At 40.1% G+C, this 20,148-nt stretch overlaps 1 protein-coding gene across 50 annotated transcripts in view; it reads right to left on the bottom strand.

Annotated features, from left to right (window-relative positions):
• Positions 1–20,148, bottom strand: part of CLASP2 (cytoplasmic linker associated protein 2) — a 212,545-nt gene that overhangs the window by 104,804 nt on the left and 87,593 nt on the right. For all 50 annotated transcript variants that reach the window (XM_078377537.1, XM_078377543.1, XM_078377539.1 and 47 more), the window contains 9 exons: positions 18,662–18,754; positions 18,398–18,543; positions 17,237–17,372; positions 12,454–12,524; positions 9,495–9,554; positions 8,047–8,124; positions 7,627–7,794; positions 7,073–7,125; positions 6,716–6,886 (listed from right to left, as the gene is read on the bottom strand). In XM_078377537.1, the coding sequence (XP_078233663.1) occupies positions 6,716–6,886; positions 7,073–7,125; positions 7,627–7,794; positions 8,047–8,124; positions 9,495–9,554; positions 12,454–12,524; positions 17,237–17,372; positions 18,398–18,543; positions 18,662–18,754 (976 nt within the window). The remainder of the gene's footprint in view (positions 1–6,715; positions 6,887–7,072; positions 7,126–7,626; positions 7,795–8,046; positions 8,125–9,494; positions 9,555–12,453; positions 12,525–17,236; positions 17,373–18,397; positions 18,544–18,661; positions 18,755–20,148) is intronic.

The raw sequence follows: 20,148 nt of genomic DNA, 5'->3' as shown, positions 1-20,148 counted from the left end.
CTTACTAGAATAATCAATATTTATTTATTATTCAGGTGAAAGGTTTTCAGAAAATCTTTCACTTAAATAACAAATATGAGTATGTACAAAAAGACAACAATTAGCATCATGAATCATTTGGCAATACTGTTTTCTGTACTTATGAAGCTGTGTATCTAGCAGTACTATACTTCTTCCTTGAATTGCATGGGTTTAAGCAATGTGGTTTTGGTTATACATGGATTTTTTAATAGACAAATACACAAAAAAATAAATATTCAATAAGTCCTGTGCTCTTGGCCACCCAAAACCTATGAGTTCAACACTGAAGGTGCTGAAGTGGTCTACTTTCCCACAAACAAACCTCTCTAATACAGCCTCTGGATCAGGGGTCATAAGGACCTTTAAGGCTCATTGCACACAGTACTGCATGGAAAGGATTGACAATGCTATGGAAGAGAGCTCCAACAGAGAGAACTGTTCTGTGTATGTGTTTGTGTGTGGAAAAGACAGGTTACTTACCTGTAACCATGGTTCAAGTGGACCTCTGTGAATTCACACAAGTGGGTTTTGACAGTGCCTGCACTGGTCCTCTTGGAATCTTCTAGAGCTTTTGTAGAAAAGTAACAAAGTTTAGAATTGCCCCTGTCGTGCATGCTCCACCTGCTTCAGCCTTCAGTTCCATTTATCCGCCACAATAGCCTGAGCTTAGCAGAGACAAAGTCAGTGCCGGATAGTGGGGAGGCTGGGTGGGAATTCACAGAGATCCATTTGAAGAACCATGGTTACAGGTAAGTAACCTGTCTTTCTTCTTCGTGGCCTCTGTGAATGCATACATGTGGGTGACTAGCAAGCTCACTTACCAGAAGGAGAACAGAAGAACAGAAGTCAAAACTGCTCTTCCAAAGCTTGTCTCCTTCTTGGCCTGAATGTCTAGTCTGTAGTGCGTCACAAAAGTGGACGCATTAGACCATGTGGCTGCTCTGCAGATGTCTGGAACATCGACACCACGCAGCAACGCTGTAGATGTTGCAAGAGCTATGGAGTAATGTGCTTTCATACCTTCTGGAGGAGTTTTGCCTTGCGGTTTGTAAGCCAGAGCAATAGTGGAGACAAGCCATTGAGAAACAGACGAAGAGGAAGCAGGGGAACCCTTATGTGATCCATGGAAACAGAGGAATAGTCTTGAGGCAGCACAAAAGTCCTTAGTCCGTGAAACATAATACGCCAAGGCTCTTTGAACGTCCAGTGAATGAAGCATGCGCTCAATGTCCGATGTAGGTTCAGGAAACAAAGTTGGTAATGTAAGAGGTTGACTGAGGTGAAAATCAGAGACAACCTTAGGCAAAAAAAGAGATGTCAGGATATAAAATAACCTTGTCTTTAAAGAATTGCAGATAAGGAGCATCAGATCGGAGAGCTGCTAACTCACTTGCCCTTCTGGCAGATGTAATATCCACCAGGAATAAAGCTTTGAATGACAAGAGGCAAATATCACAAAAGGCATAGGTTTGAAGAGATGGCGCATAAGGGCGCGCAACACAAGTTGAAGAGACCACAGAGGTACAGGAGCCTTGACAGGTGGTTGGATATTTGACAGACCCTTCAAAAAGGATTTGAGAGTTGCGTGAGAGAAAAGACGTGCTGAATCTGAGTCACAAGGCTGGAAAGAGACAAATGCCAAGATGTAAACCTTAAGGGTAGATAACGCCAAACTGGAATCAAACAAATTGCGTAGGTGTTGAAGCATGGTATGAAGAGAAACAGGGGAGATTTATAGTTGTCTTGATTGGGCAAACTTTAGAAAATTATCCCATTTATATTTATAAAGGAGGTTAGTAGATGGCTTCCTAGCTTTGTCTAGAACCTCCTTGATCGATGGATGATCCTCCAAGCTGTCAAATACAGTGACTGTAGGTCTGGATGGAGGATGTATCCTGAGTCTTGGGTGAGAAGGTGTGGAATGAGTGGTAGCTTGAACACATCCACGGCCATCGTCTTGAGAATGGAAAACCATGGCTGGTGAGATCACCATGGTGCAATGAAGACTGCATCTGTTCTCAGCTGACGAGCTCTGACCAGGGTCCTCTGTATGAGCGGTATTGGAGCGGTATTGGAGGGAAAAGGTAAAGAAAGCCTGATTCCCATGGAATCATGAAAGCACCCGCAAGTGAATTCACACCTCTTCCCGCAGAAGAGGCATACCGCCTGCACTTCCTGTTGGTCTGAGTTGCAAACATGTCCATTATGGGATATCCCCAACGTTTGCAGAGCATGAGGAAGATCTCTTTGTCCAATTCCCACTCATGGGTCTGTACTGTCAGACAGCTCAGTCTGTCTACCAGCTCGTTGTCCGTAGCTGAAATGTGAAGGGCTACTGGGAAAACATGATGGTCGTAGCACCACTCCCATAGATGTATTGAGAGGTACAGAAGAGAGCATGCTTGTTGATGTAAAGCATGGTCGTGGTGTTGTCTGTGATCACTTGTACACCACAACCTTGTATCAGAGGAAGGAATGCACAGAAAGCTTTTATAAACGCCAGCATCTCCAGATGATTGATGTGTAGATATCTGTCATGATGGGACCATAGAGCATTTATCCTGTGGGGTCCACAGTGTGTTCCCTAACCTATAGGACTGGCATCTGTTGTCACTTGAATTGAGAGCTGCAACCGTCGAAACGGGCAGCCGACCAGAAGATGTGGCAGAAACATCCAGCACTATAGTTGCTTTGTTAGTTCTGATGTGACAGGCAAGTGTTTTCTTGGACTGTCCTGAAGGGGGTCGAAGAGAGTCAGAAACCACGCCTCAAGAGAGTGCATCTTCAGACGTGTGTGTGTCACTGCAGATGTTGTGGAGGCCATGAGGCCAAGCAGATGCTGAACATGACTTGCTGAGACCTTTGAGTGCGGTTGAAATCTGCGAACAGCTCTGCGGAGCTTCAGTATGTGGTCCGGTGGTAGGAATATTCAAGCTCTGATGGAGTCCAGACTTGCTCCTACATAGTCGACCATCTGGGATGGTATCAGATGGGACTTCTTCTCGTTTACTGCAAGATTGAGGTCTTTCAGAGTGTGTAGAACAAACTTGGTGTCTTGAATTGCCTTTCGTTTGGATGGAGATACCACCAGTCAGTTGTCTATATATGGATAGACCTGTATGCCGTGTAGACGAAGAAAGGCCGCTACTGGAGCCATGCACTTTGTGAAAGTGCGAGGAGCTGTGGGTAGTCCGAAGGGAAGAGCACAAAATTGGTCAACGGTGTTTTGAAAAATGAAGCGAAGATATTTCCTGTGATGTGGATGAATTGATATATAAAAATAGGCATCCTATGACCACAAGCCAATCTTTTCATTTTAGGAGATGAAGAATGGATTCTAACGTGACCATCCGAAAACGCCATGGATGCAGGTAAGTGTTTAGCTTTCTTAAGTCCAAAATGGGCCTGATCCCGCCGTCCTTTTTCGGTACTGCAAAGTACCGGGAGTAAAAGCCGTACGGTATGTCCCATGGTGGTACTCATTTAATAGTTTGTTTTTGAAGAAGAGTGAGAATCTCTTCTTCTAGAACAGGGTTGAAAGATGTAAGCTTGATTTGTCCTAGAGGAGGAAATTCTGCAAACTCCAGATGGTAGCCGAATTGAATGATACTTAAGACCCAAGATTCTTTTGTGATGTGGGCCCAGTTGTGAAAAAATAGAGTTAGTCGAGTGGGATGCCAGGGTTCGAATAGCCTTGTGTATGAGTCAAAGGTACTGCTTTGATTTCTTGGCAGGTGGCCTGTATGATTGGCGGCATTGTGAAGAAGTTTGTGGGCAGAAGGTGGAAGCAGAAGAAGAGGCTTGAGAAGATCTAGTCCGGTTCTGATTTTTGAAGGGACTGTAAGATTGAGAGGCTGATATTGCTGGTGTGGGTATTGTTTACGCCACTGATATCTGTTGTATTTAGGCTGTTGTTGAATCGTATAGGATTTAGCAGTCTTTTTAATTTTGTGTAAATTTTCTTTCATTTGGGTAAATGTTCTTTCATTGAAGAAGCCTTTAGCATCAAAAGGTAAGTCTTCTATATGTGTCTTGACGTCTTCTATAGTTCCTGAGGATCTAAGCCATGTGTGCCATCTCAAAGTGATGGCTGATGTCAGTGTTTTTGAAGCTACATCTGCTGAATGGCGGGAGGTGTTTAGAAACAGTAAGAGCTTCAGCGTAAGTATTTAGGAAACTTTGTCTAGTGTCATCTAGAGCTGCTTGAAGGGACGGAAGAATCCTTGATCGAAGCTGCCTCTGGTAAGCCCCCATGGCTGCTTGGTAATTTGCTACCCTAAGCAAAAAGGTGGTGAAAGAGTATATTTTCCTACCCAGTACATCCAATTTTTATCCCTCTCTATTCTTAGGGGTGACGTGAGACTTCCCAGACGATTTAGATGAGCTTGACTGAATGATCATGGAATTGGGAGCCGGGTGCTTGACAAGAAAATTAGTGTCATCCCTGTGGGTACTATACAGTTTTTCAGTTCTGCGAACTATAGGTGAAGATGTAGATGGTTGATTCCAAGATTCCTTGATAAGCTCCATCAAGGTTGGAATGAACGCCAGGCTCAATGGAGGAGTTCTTTCCTGATTAATGTCTCCAAATATAAGGTCTTCTGTAGGAGGTAGAGGTTGCTCAGTTTGCAGCTTTAGTGTCTTGGTCATCCTAGATATCATCTGAATGTATGAGGAGAAATCCTCTGAGGGTGAGGATGGGTGAGGGTCACTAGCATCTGATTCAAAGGTTTCCCCCTCTACAGGTGTTTCACCTGAGGCCTCAGAAAACACTTAATCATTCTTATCTGAAGCGGCAGACAAAAGTATATCTTTCTGATCTGAAGTGGAAGGTAAATGCAAAGATTTCTTTAATTTTCATTTCTTACTGTCCATTCCAGATATCTGATCTATGTGAGTTGAATGAGTCTTTGACTGTGTAGCTTTTGACATCAACTATGTAATTTTGGCACAATCGGATGTGTCCTTTGTCCTATCTTGATGTTTGGAAACTCAACAGTTGTCAACGTAGAGATGTTGTCGACATCGAAGTTGAGGTGGCGACGAGGACAGGGAGGAAGATGAAGAAGCATACACATACCGTATCTTCTTCTTCCTACGGTATTCGTCATTGCTCGAAGAAGATTCGGTGTCCGAGTTGTGTCGACGTCGACAACGGGACTTCTTATGATCAACCTCAATGTAAATGGGGTCATCGTATTTCAACTTATGTCGACACCGAGACGATCAAGGTAGACTCACAACCTCACATCGAGAAGATGGGCGCCGATCCGGAAATAGATGTTTTGTCTTTGCTGTTCATTTTCAAGGTGGAGAAATCAGCCTCGAAGAAGCTGATGGCAATGAAGGTTCAGGTGATGCCCACCCGGTAGAAACAGGGCTATGATGGGCAGAAGCTGGGCTAGAAACAATAACGTCTTCTAGCTAGCTAGGGCTCGGAGAGAGGTCGGGTCCGGTAGGTGAAGTGTCAAGCTGCCATGGAGGAAGAGAAGTGGCAGCTTCGGAAAGAGATTCCTGGTCCCGGGATGAATCCTTCAAAATCAGTGATAGCAGCAACGCCAAAACTGGAGGAATCTGTTTCTGATGATCCTTAGTTTTGTCTTTCTTGTCTTTAGACGATGACTTTTTCTGTTTCAGGGGATCCTTCGAAGACGAGCTCGAAGTAGTCCTTGATGTTGACGTAGGTGGTTTCTTCATGGTTGACGTAGATGATCTTTTTTGTGATTTTGTTGACAGGTTTTGACATCGACAATGGTGGTGGGGAGGCAATCTGCACTTTAGATCATGGGGTAGCCGATGGTGTCGGTGTCATTTCCTTCTCGGACGGCCTCAACGCAGAGAATGTTTTGTCCCACAGAAAAAGTTTCAAACGTTGCTGCCGAGGTTTTAGGGTGGCTTTAGTGAACTTTTTACAATGTCTGCAGGAATGTGGTTGATGGGACTCTCATAGACAAAAAAGCCAGTGTTCGTGACCATCCAAGAATGGCAGTTTTCGCGAACACGACATGCACCTACTGAAGGGTCCGGAGAGGGACATAAAGTAGAAAGGAGAATAAGGGGTAGTATGACTCACAATTAATTGGGTGGCAAAAGTCCAGAATTGTCCAGGCCTTTGAGGAAATGTCAAGAAAATAGTATGAAGAAGCAGCAGTAGCGGTAAGCCAGAAAGAGGCGGGAAAGTGAAACAATGGGGAAAAAATCAATCCAAATCGCAAAGCGAAGAATAGTCGAGCAGTCCGTAATCAAGGGGCAACAGAGAGATCGAATAATTAAAGGGAGTCCGTATCAGAAGCCGTAATCCAATAAATATAATCGAAATAGAGAGCTCTAAGACCAAGAAGTTCAAAGCATTAAGGCGGTAAAATGGAACTGAAGGCTGAGGCAGGTGCAGCATGCGCAATAGGGGCAACTCTAAACTTTGTTACTTTTCTACAAAAGCTCTAGAAGATTCCGAGACTAGCGCAGTTGCTGTCAAAACCCACTTGTGTGCATTCACAGAGGCCACGAAGAAGAATCGACTGTTTATGCTTTGTAGTTATGTTTTAGGGGCCATAAAAATATACATAAATGTTGGAACTACATGGGGGTTCAGCGCTCCTAACCCCAGCATTGTTGAAGGGAGAAGCGTATAAGTGTGACTGAGAAAAATATTTAAATGCACAGAATATACTGCATCATTGTAGAGTTTTCTCACCTAGAGAAGCATACGATCCTGGAGGTAGACCTGCCGTTGCTAAGCGGCCAGCTCCTGCCGTTTGACCAATAGCATGACGTGCCTTTGCACCTGCAGCAGCATTAACATCAATGTCACTGCGAGACCTCTGAAGTGTCCCTGGACTTGGAGCAGTCTTGATAGTCCCTGCAACTGAATGTAAAGGTTGTTATAATTAATACACTGAAGTATTATATATAGTTTACTTCTTACACTTGCAAATGAAAAAGCCATCAAAACAATCAATTTGGGCCAACTTTTTAAAAAAAGGAAGATGCCATCTTTACACCTTCCTGACTAAGCCTTCTTTAGTATATACACAGCAATGAAAACATTTACCTCTTCCAGCCATACTTGAACTTGACGAGGACCATTTTGATGAGAAAGGACGACTGAAACAAAGGTAATAACAGCCACTTTACTAATGCATATTATTATGTGTTTCACAACATAGTGAAGTATTCCCTTTCTGCTTTACTTTACTGCTCCACTATTATATGAAGGTTATGGCTGTCTAGTGAGTTATCAGTACTCTTTATATGTTGATATCATTCTGCTGTCACTATAAAAGCTTGCAAGTTTTCAAACAGTCTGTACAGTTTTCTGAGTTGTTCATTCTTCTTCACTATTTCACAGAACCAAGGCCTCTATCTAGGAACTGTAAGGTCATGTAAGATGTATTTATACAAGACTAGTTATGCTAGCATGTAATACATTAAAATGTGGAGCCCATTAAAAATAATGCAACATGGATAGCCAACATTTGTATTCAAGTAAGCATTTAATACATACTCATGGTTCAGCAAATTTCATGCATATAAAATATGCTTCTTTGTACAGATCTCCTTATCTAGATCAAGATGAAGACATTTTCTTCTAAATGTGATGCTTACTTGAGACTTTCCTGTGAGCTGGAGGATGACCTGTCTGACTGTGGAAGTGATGTGATGCTACCAGAATTCTTTAAGTAGGTCTGGAGACTTCTCTGATAGGACGGTTCCAGACTGTTATAGAGTGCTTCTGCTTCACCTGGAAAATGGTTTCTTAGACCTAAATAAGTCCTGCCAACAAATCACATAATATTTATTACAGGTAATGTTGTCACTCAGGCATTTTTAGAAAAGCAAATAATAATCCATCAACGCTAGAAAAAAAGGAATATACAAAATTTAGTAATCAGTTAAGATATGTCATATCCCCAAAAGGAATGGTCCAAAAACAAAAAACGAAGACATACTGTAGAATAAATTAATTTTCTCCTGTTAAAAGGAATATACAATTTCAAGACTAATTTAACGATAGTTGAATCTTACTTTCTTGCCTCTACTCTTGCCTCAGCATCTGCATCATGAATGCCCTTTTTGATTGTTTCAACCAAGACTGCTGCATGCCTATAAAAGAAAACACAAGATTGATGTTATAAGTAATATTATTTTGTACTCATTAACATTTCTTCTGGCTTTGTACAGACACAGCCAAAGTAGGCTTTATTTTCTTCTTGTTTAATCAGTAAGCAATTATGTCTCTGAATTCTGAATATTTTCATTCCCGGTTCATCCCTATTTCTGAACTGTGGACAGAGTTAGAGAGGGAAAATATGCATTTCAAAATTATCTAAGAAAATCTGATAAAAAGGAGTCAGATGAACAACCCTTATTGACTGGCTGCACACCTGAAGTTACAACAAATGCACAGGAAGTCACATGAAGGAGAGTGGTTCTTGGACTACAACTCCCAGAAATCCTGGCCAGCACAGCTAGTGGTGAAGGCTTCTGGGAGTTTTCACTGAAGAACATCTGGAGAACCAAGGCTGGGAACCACTGCACCAGAAGTCTGATTATTGAGTTTTAGATAAATTCTGATCCATTTCTAAATCCTAACCTTTCCTAAAAGTATAAACACCTTGACAGGAAATACCCATTTTTAAACACAATATGTTAAGGTTTTAGGTTTATAGGAAAAATAAGTTACTAATCAGAATCTGATTTGATGGTTCATTCAATAGGAACATGCTTTGAGGGGGAAAAAACCTTTAACGTAATATATGGAAAACTGTAAAGTTAGACTTGTGTTATAATTATCTAAGGATAGCTTAGCAGAATAATCCTGAAATTGGCCAAAGGCTCTGCAAAAATAATCCTGCAGGGCCTCTGGATGTTGCAGAAGTGCTGCTCCACTGGCAGTACAGTATAGCATTTCTGTCCCAGACACCCCTAGAATGCTCATGAAACATTCAACTAACATATGCAGTATCAAGCAATGTTTTTACTGATCAGAGGGCTTGAATCGGTTTTCTGTAGGCATCAAGTAGAGTCTTTGATTCAAAGTACAGTACCCCAACATGCACATAAGTAGCTGAAATAAAATCAGTGCTTCTGCCCAGAGAGCCTGTTACACTGTAATTAAAGCTGGAAACTAGAAATACAGCAGATAGCCCCATATACCGGTAACTCAACATGCCTGACTCTACAACTTGCATTTGAAGTTGTTCATTTATTATGTTTAAAAAGAACTTAAGGTTATTCCACCAAGCCTTAAATATACCTTTTCATTTTATAAACTGGTGGAATGAATTTATTTATTACGGTTTGGTGACCAGCTCATAAAACATATTATGTGGCTAAAGTATACAAAATGCAGTTTAAAAAGTGTACAAAACTAATGGAAATAGTTCTGAATTGTCTGCTTAAAAACTATTTATCAGAACCCATAGAAAACAGATCCATCTGCTACAGGTAATTTAAAGGAAAAATATACATACCTTTCCAAAGAGTGAGTTTGCCACTCTTGCAACAACAAGTCTAGAAATTCAAATGAGCGCCTGGAAAAGACAAAAACGAAAGTAAAATTTAAATCTGTGAATGATCACAGCATGTCAGTACTCTGAATAACTTTTGATTACTGAAAGTCCAAGAATTTGTGACTCACATCAAGCAAACTATTTATACAGCTTAATGGGCATAATAAAAAAAAACTACTTCAAGCAGACCTACTGTAATTTTAAAAAGACTTTCATTCTCTATCACAAACAACTTTTTCTCTGGACTTCCAAATGTATTTTCTACGAATGTGTGGAAAGTATTTAGGAAACATTAAGTTCAAAGTTATTTCAGAGGATACAAGCTAACTCCCTCCAATGACCACATCTGTGTCTGAATCAAAATACAGTGGGGTCTCTACTTAAGAACTTAATCCGTATTGGAAGGTGGTTCTCAAGTGGAAAAGTTCTTATGTAGAATCTGCATTTCCCATAGGAATGCATTGAAAACCATTTAATCCGTATCTGCTCTTTTCCGTCCATAGAAACTAATGGGAAGCTGCTATTCCGCCTTCTACCACTAGAGGGGGAAATGTTTTCTTTTTTTCCCCCCTTAGGTCAGGGAACAGTGTTAAAAGCTTTCTGACGAAGCTAATTTTGACGCAATGGACTGAAAACCAATTAATCCGTTCTGGCTGTTTTTTTGTTATGTAGAGGTGCGTTTGTACATTGAAGCATTAGTTCCCATAGGAACTAATGCAAAGCTGGTTAATACATACTCTACCACTAGGGGGAGAATTTTTTTTAACCTAAGATGACCTAAGGTTAAAAAAAGAGCAAGAAAGGTTTTTTTTCCTATTCTTATCTTGGATTTTTGTTCTCAAGTAGAAGCAAAATTTAGCAAACGGAGCTGTTCTTAAGTGGAATTGTTCTTAAGTAGGGACGTTCTTAAGTAGAGACCCCACTGTAGTAATTATAACTCAGGGAAAAGAAGGCAAATAATGATGTACTCCTGGAGAAAACCTCCTTCCTTGTCTCTTTGCCAGCAACCAAAGTTCATAGAAAGTGCAAGTGTAGTAAAAACTCATGCAGTGGTGCCTCGCAAGATGAACGCCTTGCGGGATGAGAAACCCACAAGACGAATCATTTTTGCGATCACTGTGGTGCCTTGCAAGATGGTTTCTTCTATGGCCATGCTTCGCAAGATGATTTTTTTTTCATGACTGATGCCTCGCAAGAGGAAAAAAATTAATTCATCTTGCGAGGTTCCCATAGGAATGCATTGCAATCCACTTTTTGCAAGACGAAAATATGGGAATCCACTTTTTGCAAGACGAAAATTTCGCAAGACAGTGCTGCTCGCAGAATGAATTACATTCGTCTTGTGAGGCACCACTGTACTTGTGAAAGAGAAAGAAAGCCCAAGACTGCTAATTGGCTTCAACTTGTTCACACTGTCACTGAATAAAGAAATTGGGAGACATATTTCTACGGCCCACACAGACAAATCCAATCCTTAAACCCCACACTGCTGTCTGAGACTATGATAAGATGTGGTACAAGTGCATGTGGCCCTCAAATATGGTCCAACCAGGCCAAGGCACCAAATCTAAATGGACACAGTGCCTCCATGGAAACTATTTTAAGAGTCAGTTCAAACTTCATTGACATTTCTTTTAGTGGATTAAATCTAATATTAGTACCACCTACAAAAGATTTACTGAAATCAATGGGTACTAAGTTACTTGTTCCTTATAAGTCCCATTCATTTCAGTGAATCTCCTCTAGCAAGGGCTAATATTTAGATTTGGCCCATTGCGTGCAGGATTGAAACTACAAGGTATTATTATCTAATAAACTTGCCTGACAAAGAAAACTATAATGTTATTGAAAATGGAAAGGAATATAAAATGCCACAGCAAGTCAAATGGGCATATCAACTCTTGATAAATGTGCTGTCTATTACATTAAGTTTATTAATTACTTAATGTAATAAATTCTACTTGGTAAACATCACTAAAGATTCTGTTCCAATTTTGTATGTGACCGTTCATTCTAGTCTTAATTCTTCCAAGGCAACTGCCTTCTCTCCTTGCATATATGAACAGCAAGAATGAAACCGGCTACACTTCTGATGTTTCCATTCTAATGTATTTAAGTACATTTTTCACTTTTAATCAAACTATTTGCCTTGATATATAGCCACACTTCTTTCAGATCTTTATGTCCCTTTATACCACATTACTACAGCTTGAAGTAGTCAGAGTTTAAAAAGCATCAAATATGGCTTCAGTAAAAATTCAACATGATAAATCATTAGAAAAATATAGAAAGTAGGTCCGTTTAAAAAAAATAACATGCAGGGTTTCCAATGGAATCCTATTCATGTTCACTAAGAAGCAAGTACTTCTGGGTTCAGTTTGTATATGACTATAGCCTTAATTTTTGTGATCAAAGCCTTATTCAGGATTTTTAAAGCATATATTGAGCAGTATTCAAGGGCACAAGTGTGCTAGTGCCACCTACTCCAAATGAAGAGAGGAGCATACTTTGACAGACTCCCTATGTTGGCATTTAGCTGAAGACTAACTGAGCTGAAGAGAGAAGTTGTTTTACTCAGGCAGGCTCTCTCTTTGCAATCCAGCATACAGAAAAATCAGGATTTTGGCTGCTACAGAGAGATTCTACAAGTAGGAACCTCTCTTCTTTAGACTTTTCATTTTTAATCTGACTGAAATGTTTACAGATTGTAGCAGAGTGAACACACTCCCCTCAAGGACAAATAAGAATGACTAAACTGAATCTAACCCTATTGAATGCAGTATCTATTTTGCAGCATTAAATAACTTCGTAACACTTTGAGCAAACTCTATGAAACAACGGGACATAAGCTAATTAGATCTAGTCTAAGTATGAATAAATTGAGAGTCAACCCAATGTATACTACCAAATAAATGCTTACCTCCTGACTGCAACAGATTTTGAGGTACAATTGCTGGTTATTAAAGGTATGAGTCGGGGCACATGGGTATGCTGAAAAGAGAACATTTCTTTAAGATTAACCACAAAGCATTCAATATTCATAAAAGTACAGTGGTACTTCTCAGATGTACATTATAGCAATGTACAAAATTACAAAAATGCTCTCTTCCTATAGGTTAACTGCCTCACTTCATTTGTCAGGAATACTTAAGAGTAGGAGCTCTGTAGATCTTAAAGTCTGACAAGGAATGCATGGCAGATAGAAGCCTTTTTGGATACAGTAGTTTGTTTTCAAGCCATACACGTCTACAAAGGCTAAAACCAGCATTTTACATTTATATATTGTATTTAAATTTACATCTGAACTATTATGAAAGAGAGGCTTCAAGATGGGTGAAGTGTAAAGAAGCTAAATTTAAATACTAATCAATCATAGTGTGCAAAACAGGATGCTCACTTGTAACATTTGCTTTACTTTCATATGAATGCACCTGCACAAAGCCACAATTCAGAACCTTCTAGATAGAGAAATGATTTTGACAATAGTTCTACCCTTCCTATCTACAAAGCACATATTAGTGAACTGCTCCCTAGTTCAAAATTCGGACAAGACAGAAGCAAAGCAACAGTTGATTAAAAGTGATAAAGAAGGAAAGGTAGGTGATGTAATTGCATGGCTGACCAAGTGGTTAGCAATCCGTTTTTCTTCTTCATGGTCTGTGCATTTCCACATATATAGTGATGGAGCAGTGAGCTCACCTGGATGAAACTCTTGAAGGCAGAAGAGTACTCTCCTGAGTTTACTCAAGCACAGTTAAAATAAAAGCTTTTCCAATCCATGATTTGATACTGGTACAGTAGTGCTGCACAAAGGTCAGGAACAAGTTTTTGGATTTAGCATCCTGGAGCTTATTTAACATCTACTATATGAAGAAAATTTTGTTGTCCTACTGTTGTAGATGAAATAAGACAACTGGAAGAACAATATACTTTAAGATGTGGAAATCCAAGAATACCTCTGTTGGAAAAGAGAGCTGTAGCAGAACCATGACTTTGTCTGAGTACCAATGTAAGTCAGATCAATCTACCTGCAATGCTCAAAGTTCTCTTGCATGGCATACTGCAGTAATGGCCACAAGGAAGGCTACTTTGGTTGTTCATAGGCATAAGGAAGCAGAAACCCACAGCTCAAAAGGCAACTTCAAGAGGAACATCTTAGAAACCCCAGGCAAGGGCTGGGAACTGGAATGCCATCCCAGGTAGGAGTACGAAAAGAGAACAATGCAGGTAAACCAACTTTAACAGAGAAGAATGACAAACCTCTATCCAACAGGGATAGCAATAACTAGAAACTGGTAAAGGTAACAGTTTTCTGGAGCAAGTACAGGAACAAAAAAATCTGGCATTTATAATTGTAGGAATGGTAGATGGATGGCTTTCTTGCCATCTGAATAATTTGAATTATCCTTGATGCTTAAGCACCTTGATGCTTAAAAGCTTAAATGTAGATATGTAGCAATGAAGAATCAACCAACCATACGGGCTGAGGAAACCATTACTGGCAATGACCGTAAAGAGGCTATGAGGATGCTCCTGATGGAAGTCTGAAAATGACCATAGTGAGAAGAATAGAGAGAAATATGTATAAGCCTTCCCCATGCCAGGGCAGATGGTGAACTTCCACCTGTGAGTTGTCTGTCCCAGCTTGGCTGCAACACTACTGAAGTTTTAAATTCAATACTGAAGCAAACACATTGATTCAAAATAGTCCCCCCATCTGGAAGAGCTTGCCAAGTAGGTAAAAGTAATGTTCCCATTCCTGCATGTTTCAGTGACACTGCTGAACAGATGTGCTGGTAGTTTTTTGGCCAGCCACGTGCAACACTACAAGAAAGATAATGCAATGAATGCACCATTGCCAAAGGCAAAAAGTGTGGTCTAGCTAAGGTTTGGACCACATTGTGCCTTATTTGCTAATCTGCCACATCATAGGATACCTGATCCACAGTCCTCTCAAGTAGTGGGAGAAATACTTTGCAGAACATGAAGACTGCAAAGAACTCCCAATGAGTGGATGTGGTGCTAGGCCTCTAATGTCCATCACCTTTGAGTTCTGTAATGGACATAGTGCCCTCCCCAACTGTGGCTGGATGCAGCAGTTGTTGTTTTTAGAAAAGAATGGAGAGGACAGAATAACATGCCCAGTTGTTGTAATAGTGGTGGTGCTAGTAAATGAGCAGGGCATGTTCACCATGATAGGGAAAGAAAGACAGAATAAGGCACTGTGAACCAAAGTTGCTTTGAGATGTGGACTGGATTACAGTACCCCAGAAACCACAATTTTAATGGTATTATTCAGTCTTTACTAGGGACGTGGTGGCGCTGTGGGCTAAACCGCAGAAGCCTGTGCTGCAGGGTCAGAAGACCAAGCAGTCGTAAGATCGAATCCACGTGACGGAGTGAGCGCCCGTCGCCTGTCCCAGCTCCCGCCAACCTAGCGGTTCGAAAGCATGCAAATGCGAGTAGATAAATAGGGACCATCTCGGTGGGAAGGTAAACAGCGTTCCGTGTCTAAATCACACTGGCCATGTGACCACGGAAAGATTGTCTTCGGACAAAACGCTGGCTCTATGGCTTGAAGAGCGGGATGAGCGCCGCCCCCTAGAGTCGGACACGACTGGACAAAAATTGTCAAGGGGAACCTTTACCTTTACCTTTTTATTCAGTCTTTAAGTACTGTAACTGTGTGTCTGAGTAGCTTTACAGCAGAATATGGAATATTCTAGAATAATCAACATAAAATGTAGTACAACTATTACTCCCACCAGTACCGCACTAATGGGGGAGAGTGGTAATAGTGTATAGTATATACCATAGCAATTACATGTTGGGCTTTTTCTCTGAGAACAAACTGAGAAAGCAAAGTTTCGGATCACTTTGCCTTCTATAAAAAGGATGTCCTTAGTGTGAGGTGGGACTTGTCCGCACTGAGGAAAAGGCCTAGCCCATGAAAAAATAGAGAGTGTGATGTCAAGATAGTACTTTTGTGGCGATCTGGCTGAAGCAACAACCAAGCAGTCACTCATATACAGGAGCAGAATTATGCCATTTCCACAGATGTTCCACACCACCACCACCACCACGTCCACTGCTGTGGAGAGCCTGAAGGGAAGGATTCTGTATTGGTAGCCTTCACAGCCAAAGTCAAACCTGAGGTACTTGCTACATGCTGGGTGAATGGTTGTGAACCAGCTGCCTTCCTGTAGGAGGCGATATGTTTGGGCACAGCCACCATTCAAAAGCACTTTGCAGCTCTACATCTGCTAACACTTCACAGATGTAGGGTTGATTGGAGACCCATTCCCACTGATGTGGGCCAATCAAGTGGATGTAACCTACATCTAACTCACTACTAGAGACAGAGCAGTGTGAAAGAGCAACTTCATTCTACTCTTCTCTCTGTGGAGAATGAAGCACCCTCTTTGAGGACAGAAGTAGGATAGCCACAAACAGAGCTGAAATTGTCAGTTAGGTGATGAACATTCACAGTGGTGATAGAAGAACAAAACAGGCTGAGGTACATATCACTATAATGGTTGGCACCACAACAACTGTTAGTCTCAATAACAAGTAAGTAGGGTCTAATTACAATACTGAGGTGTCCCATACTAAACATGCTGGAGGCTGGTAAAAATGTTGCTGACAGAATCCTTGCAGATGTGGTGTATACCAGTTCTACATAATAGATAGATACTATACAACAATACCAAACCAGTGATCTGATTCATTTAGGTGATTCATTTAGGTGACTGCTGGGGTGATTAACTTAGGAGTATTCAGAGGATGCTGAATACTCTTGACATTCATGATTTGAAGAGTAAAACTGGGCCTGATAGTCACGTTACCACGGACTCTCATTGTTTAGTTGCAGCCGTAATGTTATTTGGAGGCCCACCGTCAGGGTAAGTAAAGGACCTCTGTTCTTTTCAGTAAGCCTCTTAACTAACATGCCTGGTAAGCAGTACTGATAGGCTGACCAAGTTCCCTCAACTAGATATGACGATGGCTCAGGCTGCAAGATGCCTGACAGAGTAGTCAGATAAGCACCTCTTAGATGTTGGTAGCAATTAGCATGGCATGTTTAACATTTTTAAGGCAGCTCAGAGGAATGGTGGTTCCTTTCCCTTTTGAGTTGGCACTGATTAGGTCATAAACTGCTGAGTTAGTACCAATGTGGCTGGATTATGATGATAAAAGTTACTGGATGTTGAATTGGTGCTGAGGATGAGTGCACTGATTTTGTATATACTGTACTGATATCTGTATAAACTAGATGTTGTTTAATATTCAATCTTTATCAACAGTTATTTTAGTTTTTCAGTTTATTAAATACCCAAGCAAAGAGGGGATGTGTTCTTAATGCAGATTGTTGCATCAGCACTCCAATATCACTTTTCAAAGTAGTCACAGCCAACTCAGAACTTATCAGGATACAATAAAACAGAGGTGTGTCTCCCAATACATTCTGCACTTTCAGAATGATTGCTGGTTGGTTTTAAAGCTATTCACTATTAGCTTGAAATCTGCATTCCTAAAAGTACCTTCTACTGCCCTTCCTACTCACATTGCAAGTGCCTTATTTATTTTACACAACATAGTGTTTAGTTAAACATAAATAGTACAGATCTACAGCCTGCTACGTACGTAGCCAGTAACTGTCAATACAGGAGTAGAGTTTTCAAATCACACGGGTAAATACTTACACGGATGATAAATCTAATGGCTGCACACCCAGAAGTGGCCATAACTTTGGCGCTATTAGGGACCAGATTAAACAGAGTAGGCACAATGGCTTCTGCGCCATGGTCAAACTTGTTTCCCAGCACTGTTGAAAGATGGCTGTAAGGAATTAAAATAGCTGGTTACTACAAGCAGTTCACTATCTCAAGAATTTTAGCTGTCCTCTGAAATCAGACTATTGCTTCCATTTCCAAAGCCACTCAGTCATGACCTTACAACAAACCACAGGATTTGAATCCACAGCTCTATAAACTCTCTGAAAAATGAACCACTGTCCACAAGACTTTGAATCACTCTTCTACTCCAAAAAGCCATTTATCTTTGGATTCATATCATATACTTTTTATACACTTTTATGGTAAACCAATCTACATGAAAACTACAATCACAATCAGGAATCATTCTTTGTCCAGATAACAATGCGTGATGAAAGTGTTCAAGACAGATGGCAATGACAGAAGCCCTGAGCTCTTTCAATTAAGTAAAAAGAATTGCACTAATATACAGTACATCAACTAATTACATCAAGATACAGTTTTTGCCCAACATACACACAGGTTTCTTCAAAATCTGGCTGTATGGAGGCATTACATTTAGCTGTGTTACATTTGCTTCACTAGTCAAATTCAATTTTAAAAAATATTTTGGGCTATCACAGAGGTACTATATTGGCACTAGGCAAAAGGTAAATCTGAATCTACTGGTACATTTTGGGGGAAATTGTGGATTGATAAAATGAGTACCCAGTTTGTTGGAAGGCAAAAGTGTTATATGCATAAATGTGTTAACAGCCGCCTAAGAGTGCTCTAGCACTATGAACCAGTATGTAAGTCAAGACAATAAATAAATAAAGTGGCAGGAACTTTTGACTCCCAATTATTTCTCAACAGCAGCAACACTATTGGCCCCTCAGCCATAAATTGTGCTGGTGAACTGATTTAATCTTGGAGCAACCGGGATTGGAAATTTACATGAAAGAACATAGGGCTCTGTAAAGTTCTGCATTCAGAACAAATTTCTCAAAATCCTTTAGAGCTACTTATATGCCCCTTACGTCACATTATAGTCAGTTAGTCAAATTTACCCATAAGAAGACATTTTCAGGTCACTTAGCCTGTACTTACGCTACTGTAATGCATGCTTCTCTAACCACTTGTGATCGGAGATCTTTCGCGGATAATTTAAATGCTCCATCTAACAGTCGCAAATGCTGGAAAAAACAGTCATATTGTGCAGCTCCAGCAACAAGCAACGACCGGACTTTCTTGAGCTGGGGGTAGGGTGGGGAGAGAGAAGAATTGGAATATTAATCATTTCTGAATCCAAACATACTGGACACAGGTAATGGCATAATAAATATATAAAATAACACATTAAAATTGTGTTACCGCATTGGCTCGTTGATCCCAGTCATGCTTATCATCTGACAAGATTTCCCTGATTTTATTTAGAGTTTCTTCAAGTTCGCGACTTGAATAGATCTGAAAAATAAAATTAGATGAGATTACGTATGAGACTTGCGATGTGAATAGTTCAAATTAATTCAAGCAATCAAACCAACAAAGGCAACCCATTTTTAATCTCTTATCTAGATGCTGATACACTCAATTAATCTAGGTAAAATTCCTAAATGCCGTCCAGGAATTCAGTTTAAATTTAAGCCTCCTCTGTGTTGCAGAGCTATCTTTAAATTCTGCAAAGTTTTTTTCTACTGTTGAAAATCTCAATGTTCCCATGTTAAGGCCTGCAAGGAGCTTACTTCCACATATGCATTCCAAACCAAACATGGCTTGATTTGCTGTCTCTTAAGAGTTAAGAAGCTCAGACTTCTCTAGCCACCACTATCCTTTTTTAGTGATCGTCAATTAATTCAGCTATCTCCTGGTAAAATGCTTCTGTACATCTGATTAAATATGGCAGGTTAAGGAGACCATTCTTTGTCAATCTTCACAGACATATGAATGAAATGCAATAAAAAGGTGTATGACTGGAAATTATCTTGCTTGTATAGGTTTAGAACATTTTAGGGGTTCATAGTTAACATCAAAAAATCTAGAAACAGGGAATGGAAAATAGATTTTCCAGACTTTAAAGTAAATCTAGTTCACAACTTGTTATTTTTCAGACACCAAATAAATACTGCAGTATACATGTATACTATTTTATTGAATGAGTTTTAGTAACAAAAACTCAAGCATAAAACTGAGCAAGGAATGGGAGATAGCATCCCCCAAGAGAAATATACAATAACATATAATGGATTATGAATGACAAACAGAATTAAATGTGGCATACTTGAAATACTATAACTGTATGCTGTCAAGTCACTTCAGATTTATTTTAAGGCACCGAGTACTCAGAAGTGGTTTACCATTTCCTTCTTCTGAGGGTGCCTTGCAAATATGCAGTTTACCCAAGGTTACATAGTCTAGTTCTTATACACTTGTATAAAAAAAAAACCTTGCTGGCCACCAACAGAGGGCAATATAACACAATGCTTGTTTTACTACCTCATAAATTACAATAATTAAATAATTAATTGATAGTACTATTAAAAAACATGTTTTTTGAAATGTTTTCAGTGTGTAAGACCTTTTTTAATAATAAAGCATGAAACTTTGCAGTTAAAAATAATTCCAAGTAAAAAAGAATTGACATAGTGTGGTCCCACCCCAATAACTACAACAGTAATTAAAAGATTACAGTTACATTGGAAAAAGAATGACACCACTTTTTATTAAACCAGCATGTGTGCCAGTTTTTTCTGCTTCCTTTTTTCTTCCACCTTGAATGTTGCTGAAACTGCAACTGCCATAATATACCCACTATGGCAGTTCTTGTGGGTGGTAGTGGTAAGGGGGAGTATATGGCTGCC

This window comes from Pogona vitticeps, chromosome 6 (assembly GCF_051106095.1).
Source record: "Pogona vitticeps strain Pit_001003342236 chromosome 6, PviZW2.1, whole genome shotgun sequence".
Taxonomy (NCBI): Eukaryota; Metazoa; Chordata; class Lepidosauria; order Squamata; family Agamidae; genus Pogona; species Pogona vitticeps.
The sequence above is the reverse complement of the archived record's forward strand: the minus strand, read 5'-3'. Positions and strand labels throughout refer to the sequence as shown.